We start from the raw sequence: 14,169 nt of genomic DNA, 5'->3' as shown, positions 1-14,169 counted from the left end.
TTTTTACCTTTATGTATTTCTCTGCTCTGCCTGCACCAGTAAGGGCACAAGCCTTGATCTTTCATAATCAGGCTGAGGGTGAAACTCTGGAAGGCACATGAGTCAGTCTTGCTAAGCTTATTTTCAGCATGGAGGTAGAACAATTACAAAGGTAGTAATCTACAGGATTTCTTGCACTCTTCTCTGAAGAATTTGGTGCTTTTCACAGACTGAGGTTAGAAAAGAAAGAGTCATTACAGCAAATTCTGTGCAAAGTGCTCACTAGAATAGAACCTCTGTTTTAGCATTGCCACAAACACACAATATGATCTGGCCTGTGATTTCAACACGATGAACTATACCCTTTCTAAAAAATACCAGTATTCTTGACACTAAAATGCTGGTCACTAGAACAACCCTATGCTGGCAGAGGATGATCCACACTAAGATATCTTTATCTTGAAACTCTGCTTTGAAAGCTGTTATTTTTTTTTTAAAGCATAAATGTTTTTTGATCTTATTCATGGTATTAATGCTAACAAAAACTTATTTCTTCAGTAGGGCCAAAATACTATGGTCAGTGTCTTGAATTTTTAGTATTAAATTTCAGAAGCGAATTGCATGCATTTATTTACACTGAGACCTTCAGCTGAGCTAAATTAATGTTCTGCACAGCTGAAACTGGTAGAAGATGGCTCACAGCCATATTTCTGCTCCCCAACTCCTGAATTGGCTAAAAACCAAAAAAGCCGCCATGACTATATTAGAACTGCCTTGTTACTAGCCTAAGTCCTAGTAGGAGCATTGTACAGGATCAAAATGCCGAGAAGTGGAATACTCCCTACATTAACTCAGAGCTTTCTCTATAGCCCTTGGGGATTTGACTATACTCACAGTGAAAGGTTCTTCACTGACATCATGGGTCAGCTTTTTGACTGCCTTGCCGGCAGGGCAAAACATCTAGAGCATGGGCCACATGGGTCTCTACAGCTCACCTATACTACCTGCACACACCAGCTACCACAACTTTTCCCATTCAAAGTTGTGGGGCATAGGCATGTAGCACACCTTCAGTGAGGTTGAAAGCAGTTTATGACTGCTCCTTCAGCTAGCTATCTGACACCATGCCAGATCTGTTGGGACTTCTGAAGCCTAAGAGGTACACCAACACAGCAGCATTATTTCTCTCTTGGGTAAACATTACCCACTCATTAAAGCTCATTCATAATAGCGTTCTAAGCAATTTAATAACACCAAATAATAATCTTCTACAGCATCTTTCACCAATAAATCATAGAATTCAACGGTAAAAATGGGAAAGCTCAGAGGGATTAAATTGTATCTCCAAGATCATTCAGTGTAATAGCCAGGAACAAAACACATTTATTAAATAAATTCAGTCCACTGGTCTCTGTTAGGCACACTTTTGCTCTGCTTCTGTTCATTTGTACTTTGACAACTTAGTAAGGAGAAAAACCCTCTTCCTACTCATGAATCACAAACAGAAGTTCATTATTTCAACTGATTTTGTAATCTCTTCTCCCCTCAGTAGTGGTATGGCTGGATTTCATACAGATAGGACATGATAATCTCCCCACTTCTGATAACAGAGCAGTTACTTTCACAGACCTGGACCTCATAATACCACTCCGTTTATATTCATCTGTATGGGGAAGAACTTATATTATGCCTGCTACCCCAAATCTTCAAAATATTTTTTCTAACCAAAACCCAAGCTTTTTATAATAGGACATTCAAGGAGGACTCTATTTTGCTACCATTAATAAATAACCTAATGTCTCTATTCTTGTAAGAGAAACAGGCATCTTTTTTCTCTACAGACACTGCAAAGTCTTCAGCATAAGAATTGCCTTTTATATGCCATGCAATTGCATTGTACAAAATCAGACCAGTCTCAGGTTCTAGAATTGTTTCAGTCAGAGACTAACCTGTTACGTGTAGATATATGTGCCTATTGGATGTGCACATAAACCCTGGCACTTTGTGCTATTCCCTTCACCTGGCCTAGGTTCACAAGCTACATTAAGGCACACTTCTGAAATCTTGCTTTTTTTCAATTTGATTCCCATCACTGATATCAGGCCTACATATTACTAAATATGTATTCCGTTTAATACATCTAAAATAAAAAGACACAGAAAGCAAAATCTACAGGTCACCACCATGAATTTTGCAGAATCTTCATGCATATGTTCCACAAACTTCTCTTTCACTCTGTTTTCTATCTGAATGCCATTAATTATTTGCAGAGAACTTGATTTTGGATCTGTTATCTAAAAAGTCCTGTTTTATTTTGACAAGTCATCTTTTATGACAAAAGATACAGAGGTTCATTTTTATAGTTTTTGTTCCAATGGAACTTGTCTCAAAGTTCCTGGGACAGCCAAGGAGAATAAAGATTTTCTGAACCTTTTTTTGTCTGTGCACTCCAAACAACCGTCCAAAACCATTCTTGCAAGCTTCCTATCAGCGGGACCTCTATGGCCTTCAGTGAGCCTCTAAATAGAAAAGGCATATGGTTGTATTCCCCTTTACCTTTATTTTTATACAAAGCACTCTCAGGCTGCTACAAACACGTGCAAAAAACCTACCGGTTCCACTTAAACTCTGGCAGACAGACTAATATCAGACTGTTATCAGTATAATAAAATTACAGAACAGTTCTGAGCCTGATTCAAGATCCAACAGCACCTGTGGCAACGCCTCCATTCAGGTAACTATGGTTTGTATCCAGACATAAGGCTATGGGGACACTGGTAATGTAAATGTCTGTACAATCTTGCACCATGGGAGCACACTTCTTAAGTTTCCTGGTAACAGGAGGTGGCCTTCTTGACTGGAAAGTAATACTAGTGAGCAATTGCTTTTCTACTGTCTTGTACTCTTGTTTGAGGAAACAGTAAGTATTGTCCTACTGTAGCTTTGGTTTTCCCTTGTCTGTATTTGTTGCCATCATTTCTTTAAGCTCTTTAAGCTAATGAGCTAGCACTACAGTCATCAAAAGGTACTTAAGGGAATAAAAAGTTTCTCATACAGTGTCCATGTCCTTTGTCTTAAGGTATTTTTTTAAACTGCCCTACTACTGAAACAGTATACTTGCCATATTTGATCAAATGTTTGAGTGAAAAAAAGGCTATGGTAGACTTAAAAAAAAAAAATTACTATGAAGCTGTAACATAAGTAATTGGCTCAAATAAAGCTGAGTAAGAACCAGAAGGTTTTTGGAATGATTTAGAAGTGGTGCGTTTTGCCCATTTGTTCAATGTTTTAACTCTTCAGCTCTCATTATAGCTGACATTTTTTACATCATGCCTACCACTGTGGCATCAAAGTACGTCAAACAGTGAGTATCAAATCATGCTGATACCCCACTGGTTTCAAATGAAGCAAATTTATACCAATTCCCAATTTTTTCTGATGTTGTGGTAAGTCTCAAAGTGAGATGTTTTTCCTGTATTCTTTCTGTGATAGAACATTTGCTAACTTCAGGAGAAAGTTAGATAAATACAGATTTGAAGGTCAAACTGGTATCACATGACTTTGCTAAATATAGATGCTTAACAAATGAAAGAGCTTCAAAGGTATTGGCATATTTTTCTTGGTGCACTTCTAAGTCTGCATGTATGCAGACTACTTCTCTCAGTACATAACATCACAAAGATGAAAATTAATAAAATAAACAGTATCTTGGTAGGTGTTGTCAATGTATCCCTTCTGGTTTTCTTAAGGCAAAGTGCAGCAGGATATGCCTAATCTGCAATACTTCACTCTCATTTCACAAATCTGTCACTGAAGGATATTCTGAGGAGAGGAAGCACAGCGTTTTAATATTCTCCTAACCTGTATGAAGCATTGGAATTAAACTGTTGTTAAAAAAGCCTTCTCCATAAAATGACATTGCAGTGCGTACAGCATTGCACAAGCAGAAAGACAAAGATGGTTAAACAATGAAAATGTACCAATAGTGAATTGAAATAGAAGAGGAATATTTAAAGAGCTTGTCTCACACATTTTCCCTGTTTAAAGACAATTTCCATTGAAAATGGCTCTGAAATGAACTGGCTGTGCTTGTACATTTCTCCTTGCAATACTGCCCAGTATCCTGGGACCTTTAATGCAATATGTGCTGTCAGTACTACAACAGTTTACAGATGTGCAGTCAGACTTCTTGCTATTTATAGATGCCTCTTCTGCAAACAGTACTCTGTGGAGTTGTAATGCAGTAGCAGGCATGGTTTTTGATTTAGTGCTTACATCACATTCATTTAATAAAATTTTACTTTTCACCTGGCACGGCAAAGGAGGCATGTTTATGAAGGTTAAGCAGAGAGAGCACTATTAGGAAGAAAAATGTGGAATTGATGAGGGAGCAGGACACCTACTAGGAGAACTATCTGAAAGGAGGAGACATTTGGCAGAGATGTTGAAAGAATAAAGGAATAGTCATGTGCTCACTCACACTGAAGTGGTGCTTTTGTTCTTTTTTACCTCTACAGGGCAGCTGGGGAGGAGGGTCAGTGCCGCCCGTGCATGTAAGGGCAAAGCTGCTGAAGTTGGTTGGGGTGCAATGTCCTCGGGGGTCTGTAAATTGCTGTGCTGATTAACTATGTGTTACGCGTTCAGACAGAGTGCCAGGCACAGTCTATTAATAGAAACGAGGAGTTTGGCACACACTCGTACTTTCGCCTGTCTCCTTCTCACATGCTCCCAGAGAAGCTGGGACTGCGCATCCTGCATCCTTCTGCTTTTCCAGATCTGAGACTTCGCACACTGCTCTACCCCTTGAGAAGTCTCAGTGAGGTCAAGACAGCCCTAGACAGTAAATAAGGGCTGCTCAACCCCAATGTTGCTGAGATGGGAAAGACTGAGGGAACCGAAAGTGATAGGGCGGGGGGCGGATTTCTTGCAGAAAACCTGAGAGCTCGCAGGGTACCCTCTCGGGTCGAAGGCAATGCAAAGCTATTCTCGGCACTGTTCAGGCCAACCGGGCGCAAGTCGGAATGCTCCTCTGCCCTCCGCCCCCACCTCGGGGCAGCTCTGCTTGTTAATATCCGGAAGGCTGCAGAGAATCGGATACTCCTAAAGTCCCCCCAAACAATCCTAGCAAAGCCTCCACGGCGTTCTGACAGACGAAAAGCACTCAGAGCTGGCCACGGTGCTGCCTCATGAGACCTTCTTTGTGCCTTTCAGCCTCCTCAAACACACAAACAACCGTTCCCCTTCCTTACCGCCGCACATACCCGCCCCTCCTCCCAGTCCCCCGTACCCACCATGGAGCCTCACCTCCCTCCAGCCCGCGCCGGCTCACCCAACTTCTCCGGGAACCAGCCGTAAAGCGGCGGCTGCCAGGAAGCAGCCCGAGCGACAGTGGGGTTCCGCGGGGTGCAAAGTTCTCTGCCTAGGGGGAACGGGGGGCGCGTAAAGGCAATCACAGTAGCAACGGAGGAAGGGGCTAGCCGAATGAGCCAGGAAAGTTTATCTGCACTTACTGCTGCTTCTGCTCAGGGATCTATGCTCGGGGCTAGGGAGCTCGGGCGCCGGGCTCTGCCTCGCGTCCTTACCTCGGTGCTGTCGGCAGCGTTCTCCGCCATTTTCCTCCTCAGGAGCAGGCAGCGGGAGGAGTGTTTCATTCCCATAAGAGCTAGCCAAGGGGTTGGGGCTTCGGGGTTGGTGTTTTGTGTTTTCAAAGATCTCCGAACACTGGTGTGCGCCAAAGGATAGGGAGAAAAAGAATTGTGGAAAACAGCAGTAAATCAGTCAGCTTTGTCCTTTCTGCGTCGTCCACGGGAATGTTTGTCTCCTCTTAGCATCGGGAGCTCCTTGGGCACTTTGAAGTCCTCCTTTTTCTCCCCTCTCCACCTCCAGCGAGCTCTTGGAGAGAGAGGCGGCACACGCTTCTCAGGTTAAACTAAAAGGCTGTGGGGCTGCGAGTCCTCTCCTTCAGAGAAAACAGTCGAGGCTAAACAAGAGAGAAGCACCAGCTAATCTGAACTTGGACGTGCAGTGACCAGCTGGGCATCTTTGTGTCCTGTGGCTACTCTTCCAGAGACAGAGGGAGCCAGAGACAAACCAACAGGACAAGGAAATCATAGCCCTTTTATTTTTCTTATTTGGGTTTCTTTCTCTCTAGGTCCCAGGAAATTTCCTTTAAAGATTTTCACAGAATTTGCCACCCTCTTTCTATGAATGCCTTCTGAAATATCAATCCCTCCTCCTTCCTCCCCCTTTCCTCGTCCTCGTTCTTCTTCTTCTTCTTCTTCCTCCTCCTCCCCTCCCCTCCCTCCCTCCCTCCCTCCCGCTCCCCCCTCGTGATATGCCCTCTCCCTACCCTTTCTGTTCTTGGGCAGAGCTTGGTGCCCTTTTCTGGGAATTGTATTCACCTGCTTTCGTAGAAAAAAATATTGTATCAAGATCCCCGCACCCGTCGCCAACACCGGCTCGCACACAAGCATGCATTCACACGTATGGACACACACACACACACTGTCTTCGTCTCACACAGACATGCACAATTTTTTTTCTTTCCCATCCTTCCTCTTCTTTTGAATCAGCAACGCTTTTCTTTGCAAGGACTCTTGGCAAGGCTCTTAGAGGGCAACCGAAGAAGCCTGATCCATCTTTTTTCCTCCGAGTTAAGTAGCAAAGCCGCGTTCTTAATATATCTTCTCGCGCGTGCTCTCAGCTTCTGGTTTACTTGAAGCCTTTCAGCAGGATGGACACTCTTGTCAGATAGCCGTGAACTGTAGAAATATAGTCCCGATCCGGATGCAGCTCCCGCTGAAAAAGGGGGGGGGGGGGGGGGGAAGGGGAAGGGGAGCGGAGGTCTTGCTGGGGAGGGAAGGGGCTAAAGGTGTTTTGAACTTCTTTTTAGCCTTTTCCTAATTACATCTTCATCTGTGGGAGTGCGTTGCCACCTTCCCCACACATTTATCTTGCTTTCACTCCTCCGGGAACTTTCTAGTTCTGAGTTGTCAGCTGGGAGGATTAGGTTTGCCTCACTCGTGATCCTGTGGGTAAGGGCTGGAAAGGGGGTGTATTACATAATTAATCCTTCCAATTTCACTTTGCAGCTCCATCTCCAGCCCACTGTTCTCACGTTTCTGTTTTGCTCTAATATGGAGGAGGTGAGAAAATAATGCTGGTGTGTGTTGCCTGAAGGATTTCAAGGACCAGGATTGCTGCTCTCCGAACAGTTTGAAATAATTTCCTCTGGGGGTGGCAATAGAGACCTGAAGAAAAGGTTTGAAATATTACTTTCAATGCATATTTTAAGCACATATCCACCTCAGATGCTGCATCAGTAACAGATTATGATAGATCTGGGGCGTTAAATTTTTGTCCCCTGCAGCCTATTTTAATGTCTTTTAGTTAGAGTTTATCCTCAGCTGACCTCTGTAATACTGACATACCATGAAACATTGCTAAAACAACAGGAAGTCCTGTGGCACCCCGGAGGCTGAAATATTCCTGAGGGTAGGGGAATGGAGGTAAAGAATGTGAATTAAAGACCAGAGAGCAAAATTATTCTCCTACTCCATGGGGATGAGGAGGTGGGGCCAAGAAAATTAAATAAGCAAATTTCTCCCTTTTACTTGAATGACCCTCACAAATTCTTGTTCAGACAGATTAGTAGGTATGAAATACATTTCATGGATTTGTAATAAATTACATAGAAGTAAGCAACCCAGGGAAGCAGAGCGTGTGGTAGGCTGAAATGTCAAATGACAATGAGAGTGTGCCATGCAGGGCACAATGATACCATATGAAAAGGTTTCAGAATGTGAGAATATGTTATAGACATGCATGCCATACAGCTTGAGGCTGGACCTCTATGAGATATATTACAGAGGTATTTGATCACTCAGTTTTTCACAGGCCTCTGATTTCCTGCTACACCTTTCAACCCACATTTATTGTAGCACCTTGAGTTCTTTCATTAGATCCACACTACTTCTAATTTTTTCAATAATCTTCCATATCACCTTTGTTTATAAAGTAGAATTTTATTTCACACCTTCTAGGCATGAGACTCAAATGATGACAGAAGTGGAAGCAGGCCATTCATCTTTTTCTTTGGGACATTCATAGAGATCTTGAAGGTCTTAAAACCCTTCAAACATGAAAACCCCTACAGCCATTGCTGCTCGAAGCTATTTTAGAGTATTCCAAAGCTACCCTCACAGTCTTGGGCTATGGACTTCTAAGTGGAGGGATAAATCTGCAAATATAAATTTTATGTCTCTGCAATCTTTGTCACAATGTTTTTCACTGCTCTGTCATGAACGTCTGCTGGTTAGTGAGTGCATGAAGTTTTAGTCAGCATTTATTTGGGCTAACCTACATAGCTTTAATTTGTCTTCTCTATTTTTAGGTGATACACACAGATAAACTTAGCCTAATTAAGTATTTTAAAATAAACCAGTGTTCTATATACAGAAAAAGAATTAGAATTTTCAAAACTACTCCAGGGCATATTTTCCAGTTTTCTCTGACAGCTGGGTCTGTATTTCTGGTACAGCTCTTTAGTCAGCTAAATGAGGCATCAGATTTTTGAGAGCACTCAGCGACTGGCAAAATGGGTAGGCAGAGATTTAATATAACCTTCCTCCTTCTGCTTCAGATACTGCATGACTTGCCCTGGCACCTATTCTTATCCTCTTCCACCTCTTTGTCAATACAGATGATACCTGATGGCTCATCCTTGTCTGCTTTACAGACACCAGGAAAACCTTCCAGTATCATGGTTTCTAGCATCAGCATGAATGTTTTGGTCCTGAATGCCTTTGGAAATCTGCCAGGTGGTTGGTATCATCACTCCTCCTTTTATGTTCTATATGTGATGGAGGAAACTACTTTGAAAACACACACCATTTGCTCTAATTTGTTTTATTCCAAAGGAAAAGTTATTTGTCCTTCAGGACTTTTTTTTATCAGTCATGGGTAGAAGTTATTCCTTTCAAGAATCAATTACCAGTCAGGAGGCTGAAAGCAGTGTGTTTACACATACAGATGTCTGTGTGCACACACAGATACTTTGCCAGTCCTTCAGCTTGAATACTGGCCTCTGTGCAAGTCCCTCTTGATACTGAAATTCACAGGAACACTGAACTTGAGGAATATGAGCTTTCATACAGTTTAGAGGATAAATTCTGCCCTCAGTCATGTGAATACAAGTCCTGCTATGGTTACCTAAGGACATCTGTGGTTACCTAAGGGTGATAGTTGGCCATTGGAACTGAGCTTGGGAACGTATTTCTGATCCCCTGTTTTGTTAGATCTCAAGAAAAAAAAGAGTACTGTAATGAAGAAAATGTGGTAGTGAAAGTGCCTTTGTAGCAAAGCCAGGAGATGTCAAAAGTATCTTCTGAATTTAAATATATCATGTATAAGTACATGTGAAGGTCACAAAGTATTACAAATGGAGTGAGGTGGTGCTGAAGAGAAAATGGCAAGGGAAGCATATATTACTTCAGACCTGCAATAATAGCAGCTGTGGTTGAGGCTGCTTTGCCACTTGCTGAGTGAGGTAATAATGCTGTGCTGGCCCTCAGAAGATTCAGCTTTATTGCCAGCTTTGTCATTAACTTGGATGAAATCCAAATATCTGCATTTGAGGTGGGATAATCCTGTGCATCGGTACAGACTGAGAAATTGCATAGCAGTCCTAATGGAAAGCGTCTGGGGGTTATGGGGTGGGGGTGGAGCTAGGTTGAATACGACTCATCATGCTTTCTCACTACATAAAAGGCAAACTGTATAATTATCTACATTAAATGGAAAGTGGCCAGTAGAGTGAGGGAAGTATGATTCTCTCTCTACTTCGCACTGGTGAGACTGCATCTTTGATTCTGTGTCCAGTGCTGGGTCCCCTGATTCAAGAGGAATGTGGATACATTGGAGATGGTCCAGTGAAAGACTGCTATGATGGTCTTTTAGGGTACTAACCTCTGAGGAGAGTTGGGCTTGTTTGGTTTGGTGAAGAAGAGGACAAGGGGCACCCAGTAGCGGCTTATGACCAGCTTTAAGGATTGTAACTAAGATGAGCCAAACTCCTTGTGGTGCAGTCAGATGATATGAAAAAGGCCAACAGCTGCAAGTTGTGGTTTGGGAAGTTCAGATTCAATATTAGCAAAAGAAGTCTGCCTCCACATAAAAAAGCCTAACCTTTCTTTGTGCTTTATACATCAAGGAAAGCCTTTTTATTTTTTTCAGTTGCACATCTGAGCCTGAGGATAATATCAGTAAAATATGGGATCTGCAAAAGATAAAGCTGAGGACATACACGAACAGGAGAACACCTTTTTCCTCTGATAAAACCTTTCTCCCCAAAATAATTTTTTTTTGGGAAGAAGATGGAACGAAGTTGCTGCTGTGATGATTCTAACTGAAGTAGGTACGAATTACTTAAAACATTGAAAATTTGGTGTCATTTCAAGTAGGAGGCAATAGCAGTGCTCCAGTTGAACAACGGGCAGGAAATATAAGGATGAATAAGGAGAGGAAGAGAAAATATGAATAAGGAAGGAGTTTAGGTGGAGGACTGGCAGAAGACAACTGGCAAAGAAAGTGAAAAAATGTGTAGCAAAGTTCTGCATAGGGAAGTATAGGGTAGCCATGGTAGGCAAAGAAAAGCAGCGATGAAAAAGCTGAAGACAGGAGAAGGTAATATAGAATAGAAGTTTGTGTCACAGATAATATTCATATGGCCTGGATCAATGTTAAACCACTACCTTTATTACACTAGAATTTCTGTCATATAAAACAGAGTCCAAACCTCCCTGCTACCCCCATTTCTACAGCTTTGGACATCTCTTTCGGAATCACTTATTCACAGGTCATAAGTAAGATTAAACCAGGAAACTTCAGCTTTCTTAATAACTTGCATCTTGATGAAAGGAAGAAGACAGGGCATAAGTGGGCTGGAAGAGACCTCCCCTTCTGTTTCACCTCAGACTTCAGCAGAAAGACTGGGCATCATGTGCCTTTCTTCCTTGTTGTTTGTTTAGAAAAGCAGGGAAGGGCTTTACAAAGAGACTGGGAGCAACCATTGGGTTATAAATCCACTTCCTAGCTGGCTGAGAAAATACTGTAGCAAAAATCTATTCCTGCTCCAAAATCCCCACCAAATTTCTTTTGTTGTCTGATCAAAGGAAGACACGGGGCAGGATCCTTTTGTGGTATCACCTTGCATTTTTCTTTCAAGTCAGTAGCACTGTAGGAATTTAACAGCTGTCATTTTTGTCCTTTAAGTGAAAAACTGCCATAACTGATGAGCCAAAGGTAACTAGTTCTCATAATTTTTTTTCCTTTTTTTTTTTCTTCTGCGATCTGAGAAATTTACTGGGTTTGAGTGATGTTAGTTCTTTACCTGTTATTGAAGGTAATATTATTGGTCAGAAAATCACAGTGATTTCCTTTGCCTCAAAATATACATTTTGTTTGGTAATCTCTCCAATCTCTTCATGCACCTTTTATCTCTCCATGTGTCTCAAAAACACCAGTAGTTCAAATATTTACCTTATTTCTTGCAATTCGCCCATGTACATTCTGAAGATTCTGAAGTTAATTGTAATTGACACTGTGAATTTAAATAGTTTATTTATGCTGCTCCTTCCTGGTCCTTTAGCTTTCCTCATTAACTTTTTTCCCCATGTATCATCATCTTCTTATCCTTCTTCATGAACATGAACGCATTCTAGCCTTCTGGTAATCGCTGCAGTTTTCAACCACAGATGCTAGGTTTGAGTGAGGAAGGGTCTATCAGAAGCTAAAGTCATCTGAGATACCCACTGCCACAAGCTAAGAAGATATGTCCAGGGCTCAGAGAATTCATTGTTAAATTATAGAAACCTTTTCATGAACTGAAACCTTAGCTATGCTTACAGGTAACGACACACCAGAGAACTACCTTATCCCTTGTGGATTCATCACCACAATTTTTTTTATATTTCTAAGGTTATAGACTTTGTTTTATTTCAAAACAGAAACTCTATTTTGCAGTCAAAAAAACCTGAACACTTAATCTAAATTTAATGAAAATGTTCCTTCCATTTTTTTCATTGTGAGTGCTAAACTTCTAAAAAGTGGTGACCAGGTCAGCTGGAATGAAGTCCTATTCTGACAACTTCTATAAAGGCCAACAAAGTGGGTGTCCAATCCTCTATGGATTAGAGGAGCTAAGCAGGCTATTGAGAATTGAGATTACTCTAATGGCAGGGATAAATGGGCATAATATCATGGTATTTAGACACTGACCTGCGTAAGAGATAATACAACGTTTTTCAATTCTCACCTAACTTTTTGAACCATTACAAATCACATGCACTCAGAACAGACAACAAAATACCTCTGAAGTTTGATAGCAAAGTCTTCTTCAAGCTATGAGGAGCCTAAAAAATATTATGCAAAATATTTTCCCATATAACGTAAGAAAAACATGGATATACTGGAATGAGTCCACTGAAGGGCCACAAAAATAAGTAACTGGAGAGCTCCCTCATACAACAACAGGCTGAGAGCGCTTGATGGGAGAGGGGGTAAAGAAGATGGAGCCAGACTCTTCTGGTACTCAGTGAAAGGACAAAAGGAAATGGGCACAAATTGAAATACAGGACGTAATAATGTAAGAAAACCCCCTTTTTTACTGTGAGGGTGCCCAAAGACGTTTTGGAGTCTTCTTCCTTAGACATATTCAAAACCTGACTATAACTGGCCCCAAGCAACTTGCTCTAGTTGACAGTCCTTTGAGTGGGGGGTTGGACTAGATGATTTCCAGAGTTTTTTTCTAACCTCAGTGGTTCTGTGATTCTGTGTGATTCTGGAAGATCTATGAAAATCACTCAGATGGCTCTGTCAGGTCTGGCAAATAGCCATCTGTCTTCTTACTTTCTGTTCCATAACCGTCTTATACAGTAAGTCACCCTGCTGTGTGTCTCACTTTTTCCTCTTGTGAGCAATTTTCTTCAAACACATGCACATGTGTTCAGCTATCACTGTTGACAGGCATCCAACTGTAAATATGATAATAGGTTGGCATTTTTTTTTCTTCCCAGTTCGGTACTTTCCTTCCTCTTCCATTAAGGAAAATTGCCAAAATGCTACTGCCTCCCACTAAAACATGAAAAATAAGAAAGTCTGATCAGTACTGCATGTATTTCATGAGCTGAGAGCAACATAGCTTATTTTCCAGAACCAGTCTAGAACTTAGCAAAAGTGAGGTTATACTTCTTTACAATGTTGCCTGATGATGGTCCCCAATAAATTAAATACAGTCAGTTGTTGACCAGGTTATAGTGTAGAGTCAGCACTCTGAGGTGCCTAAGATGATGATTTTTCTGGCTGCAGAGCTCATCTTCCTGGGTTATTGATCTGGTTGTGGACTTTGGAAGAATCTAGAGATTCTGCTAGTTCATCTGTGGTCCCTGATAGAGAGAAGATCAACTTATACTAAACTCTGCATAATACAGGTATAATTGTGTGACCGATGTGTGGTGCCCATCTTCTCTCTTTCTTGAAACTAAATAAAACAGAAAATGGTAGAAGCAGAAGAGCCAAAACTGAGTACATGAACTTTATATGTGGTATACTTGTATTTTCTTTCAGGGAAAAAACGTTTCATGAGCAGTGCATAATGAGTTGTTCATAGTATTCAGAAACCTGCTTGATATAATAAAAACACTCTGGAAATATGGATGTATTGGGTATCATTTGTTGAAGTTGGAGAAGTCAGTATAGCAGAGATGTTCACGCTTTGGACGACAGTGAAAGCTTGCTTCTGAGAAGGGAAAGGGAAGGGGAGCAAGAACACAGCTAGTACTACTAAAAGCGAGACAAAGCTTCGTTAAGGAAAGAGCTTTTAATACTAGCTATTTTTCTTATAGATGTGGCCTAGAGGAGCCCATCAAGCTCAGAACCACATTGTTCTAGGTACTGCCCTTCAGACCTGCTTTGGTAGTTTGCCACTAAGTAAATGAGATCAGAGCATTGTTTTCCTGATTCTTGCTTTACACTTGTGCCACAGAGCTCGAGTGAATTACATGCAACATTCAACAAATTCCAGGAGGGCTGGGCCAGAGCCAGTTTTCAGGTCTATTTCAGTAGCTGACAGGATCTTCCTGTCCATAAATCTAAGAACTGGCATGCTGGAAAAAAAAACTTGAAACAAAATTA

The 14,169-nt window shown here is 41.5% G+C and overlaps 1 protein-coding gene and 1 long non-coding RNA gene across 8 annotated transcripts in view; one reads left to right on the top strand and one right to left on the bottom strand.

Moving 5' to 3' along the window:
* The window catches only part of PRMT8 (protein arginine methyltransferase 8), a 75,990-nt gene extending 69,716 nt beyond the window's left edge, over positions 1-6,274 (bottom strand). The window contains exons 1-3 of one of the 6 annotated variants that reach the window (XM_075109860.1): positions 5,490-5,562; positions 5,284-5,398; positions 8-209 (exon numbers count right to left, since the gene is read on the bottom strand). Coding sequence is in view for 2 of the 6 variants with exons in the window: in XM_075109846.1 (XP_074965947.1) it covers positions 5,562-5,636 (75 nt within the window). In the remaining 4 variants the exon portion in view is untranslated. Of the gene's footprint in view, positions 1-7; positions 210-5,270; positions 5,399-5,489 lie in introns of all 6 variants that reach the window. The other 5 variants (XM_075109876.1, XM_075109852.1, XM_075109867.1 and 2 more) reach the window with 5 other exon arrangements.
* Positions 6,275-6,302: 28 nt separating this feature from the next.
* On the top strand, positions 6,303-13,686 carry LOC142064666 (uncharacterized). Of its 2 annotated transcripts, XR_012663182.1 has the most exons (4): positions 6,303-6,636; positions 7,071-7,240; positions 10,213-10,393; positions 13,345-13,686. It is a non-coding gene; the product is annotated as an uncharacterized LOC142064666 (long non-coding RNA). The 2 variants fall into 2 exon arrangements; XR_012663181.1 differs by lacking the exon at positions 6,303-6,636 and having other exon boundaries at positions 6,867-7,240.
* Positions 13,687-14,169: the final 483 nt, after the last annotated feature.

The sequence above is a fragment of the Phalacrocorax aristotelis genome, chromosome 1 (assembly GCF_949628215.1).
Source record: "Phalacrocorax aristotelis chromosome 1, bGulAri2.1, whole genome shotgun sequence".
NCBI classification, from domain to species: domain Eukaryota; kingdom Metazoa; phylum Chordata; class Aves; order Suliformes; family Phalacrocoracidae; genus Phalacrocorax; species Phalacrocorax aristotelis.
This window is presented reverse-complemented; position numbering and strand designations above follow the sequence as displayed.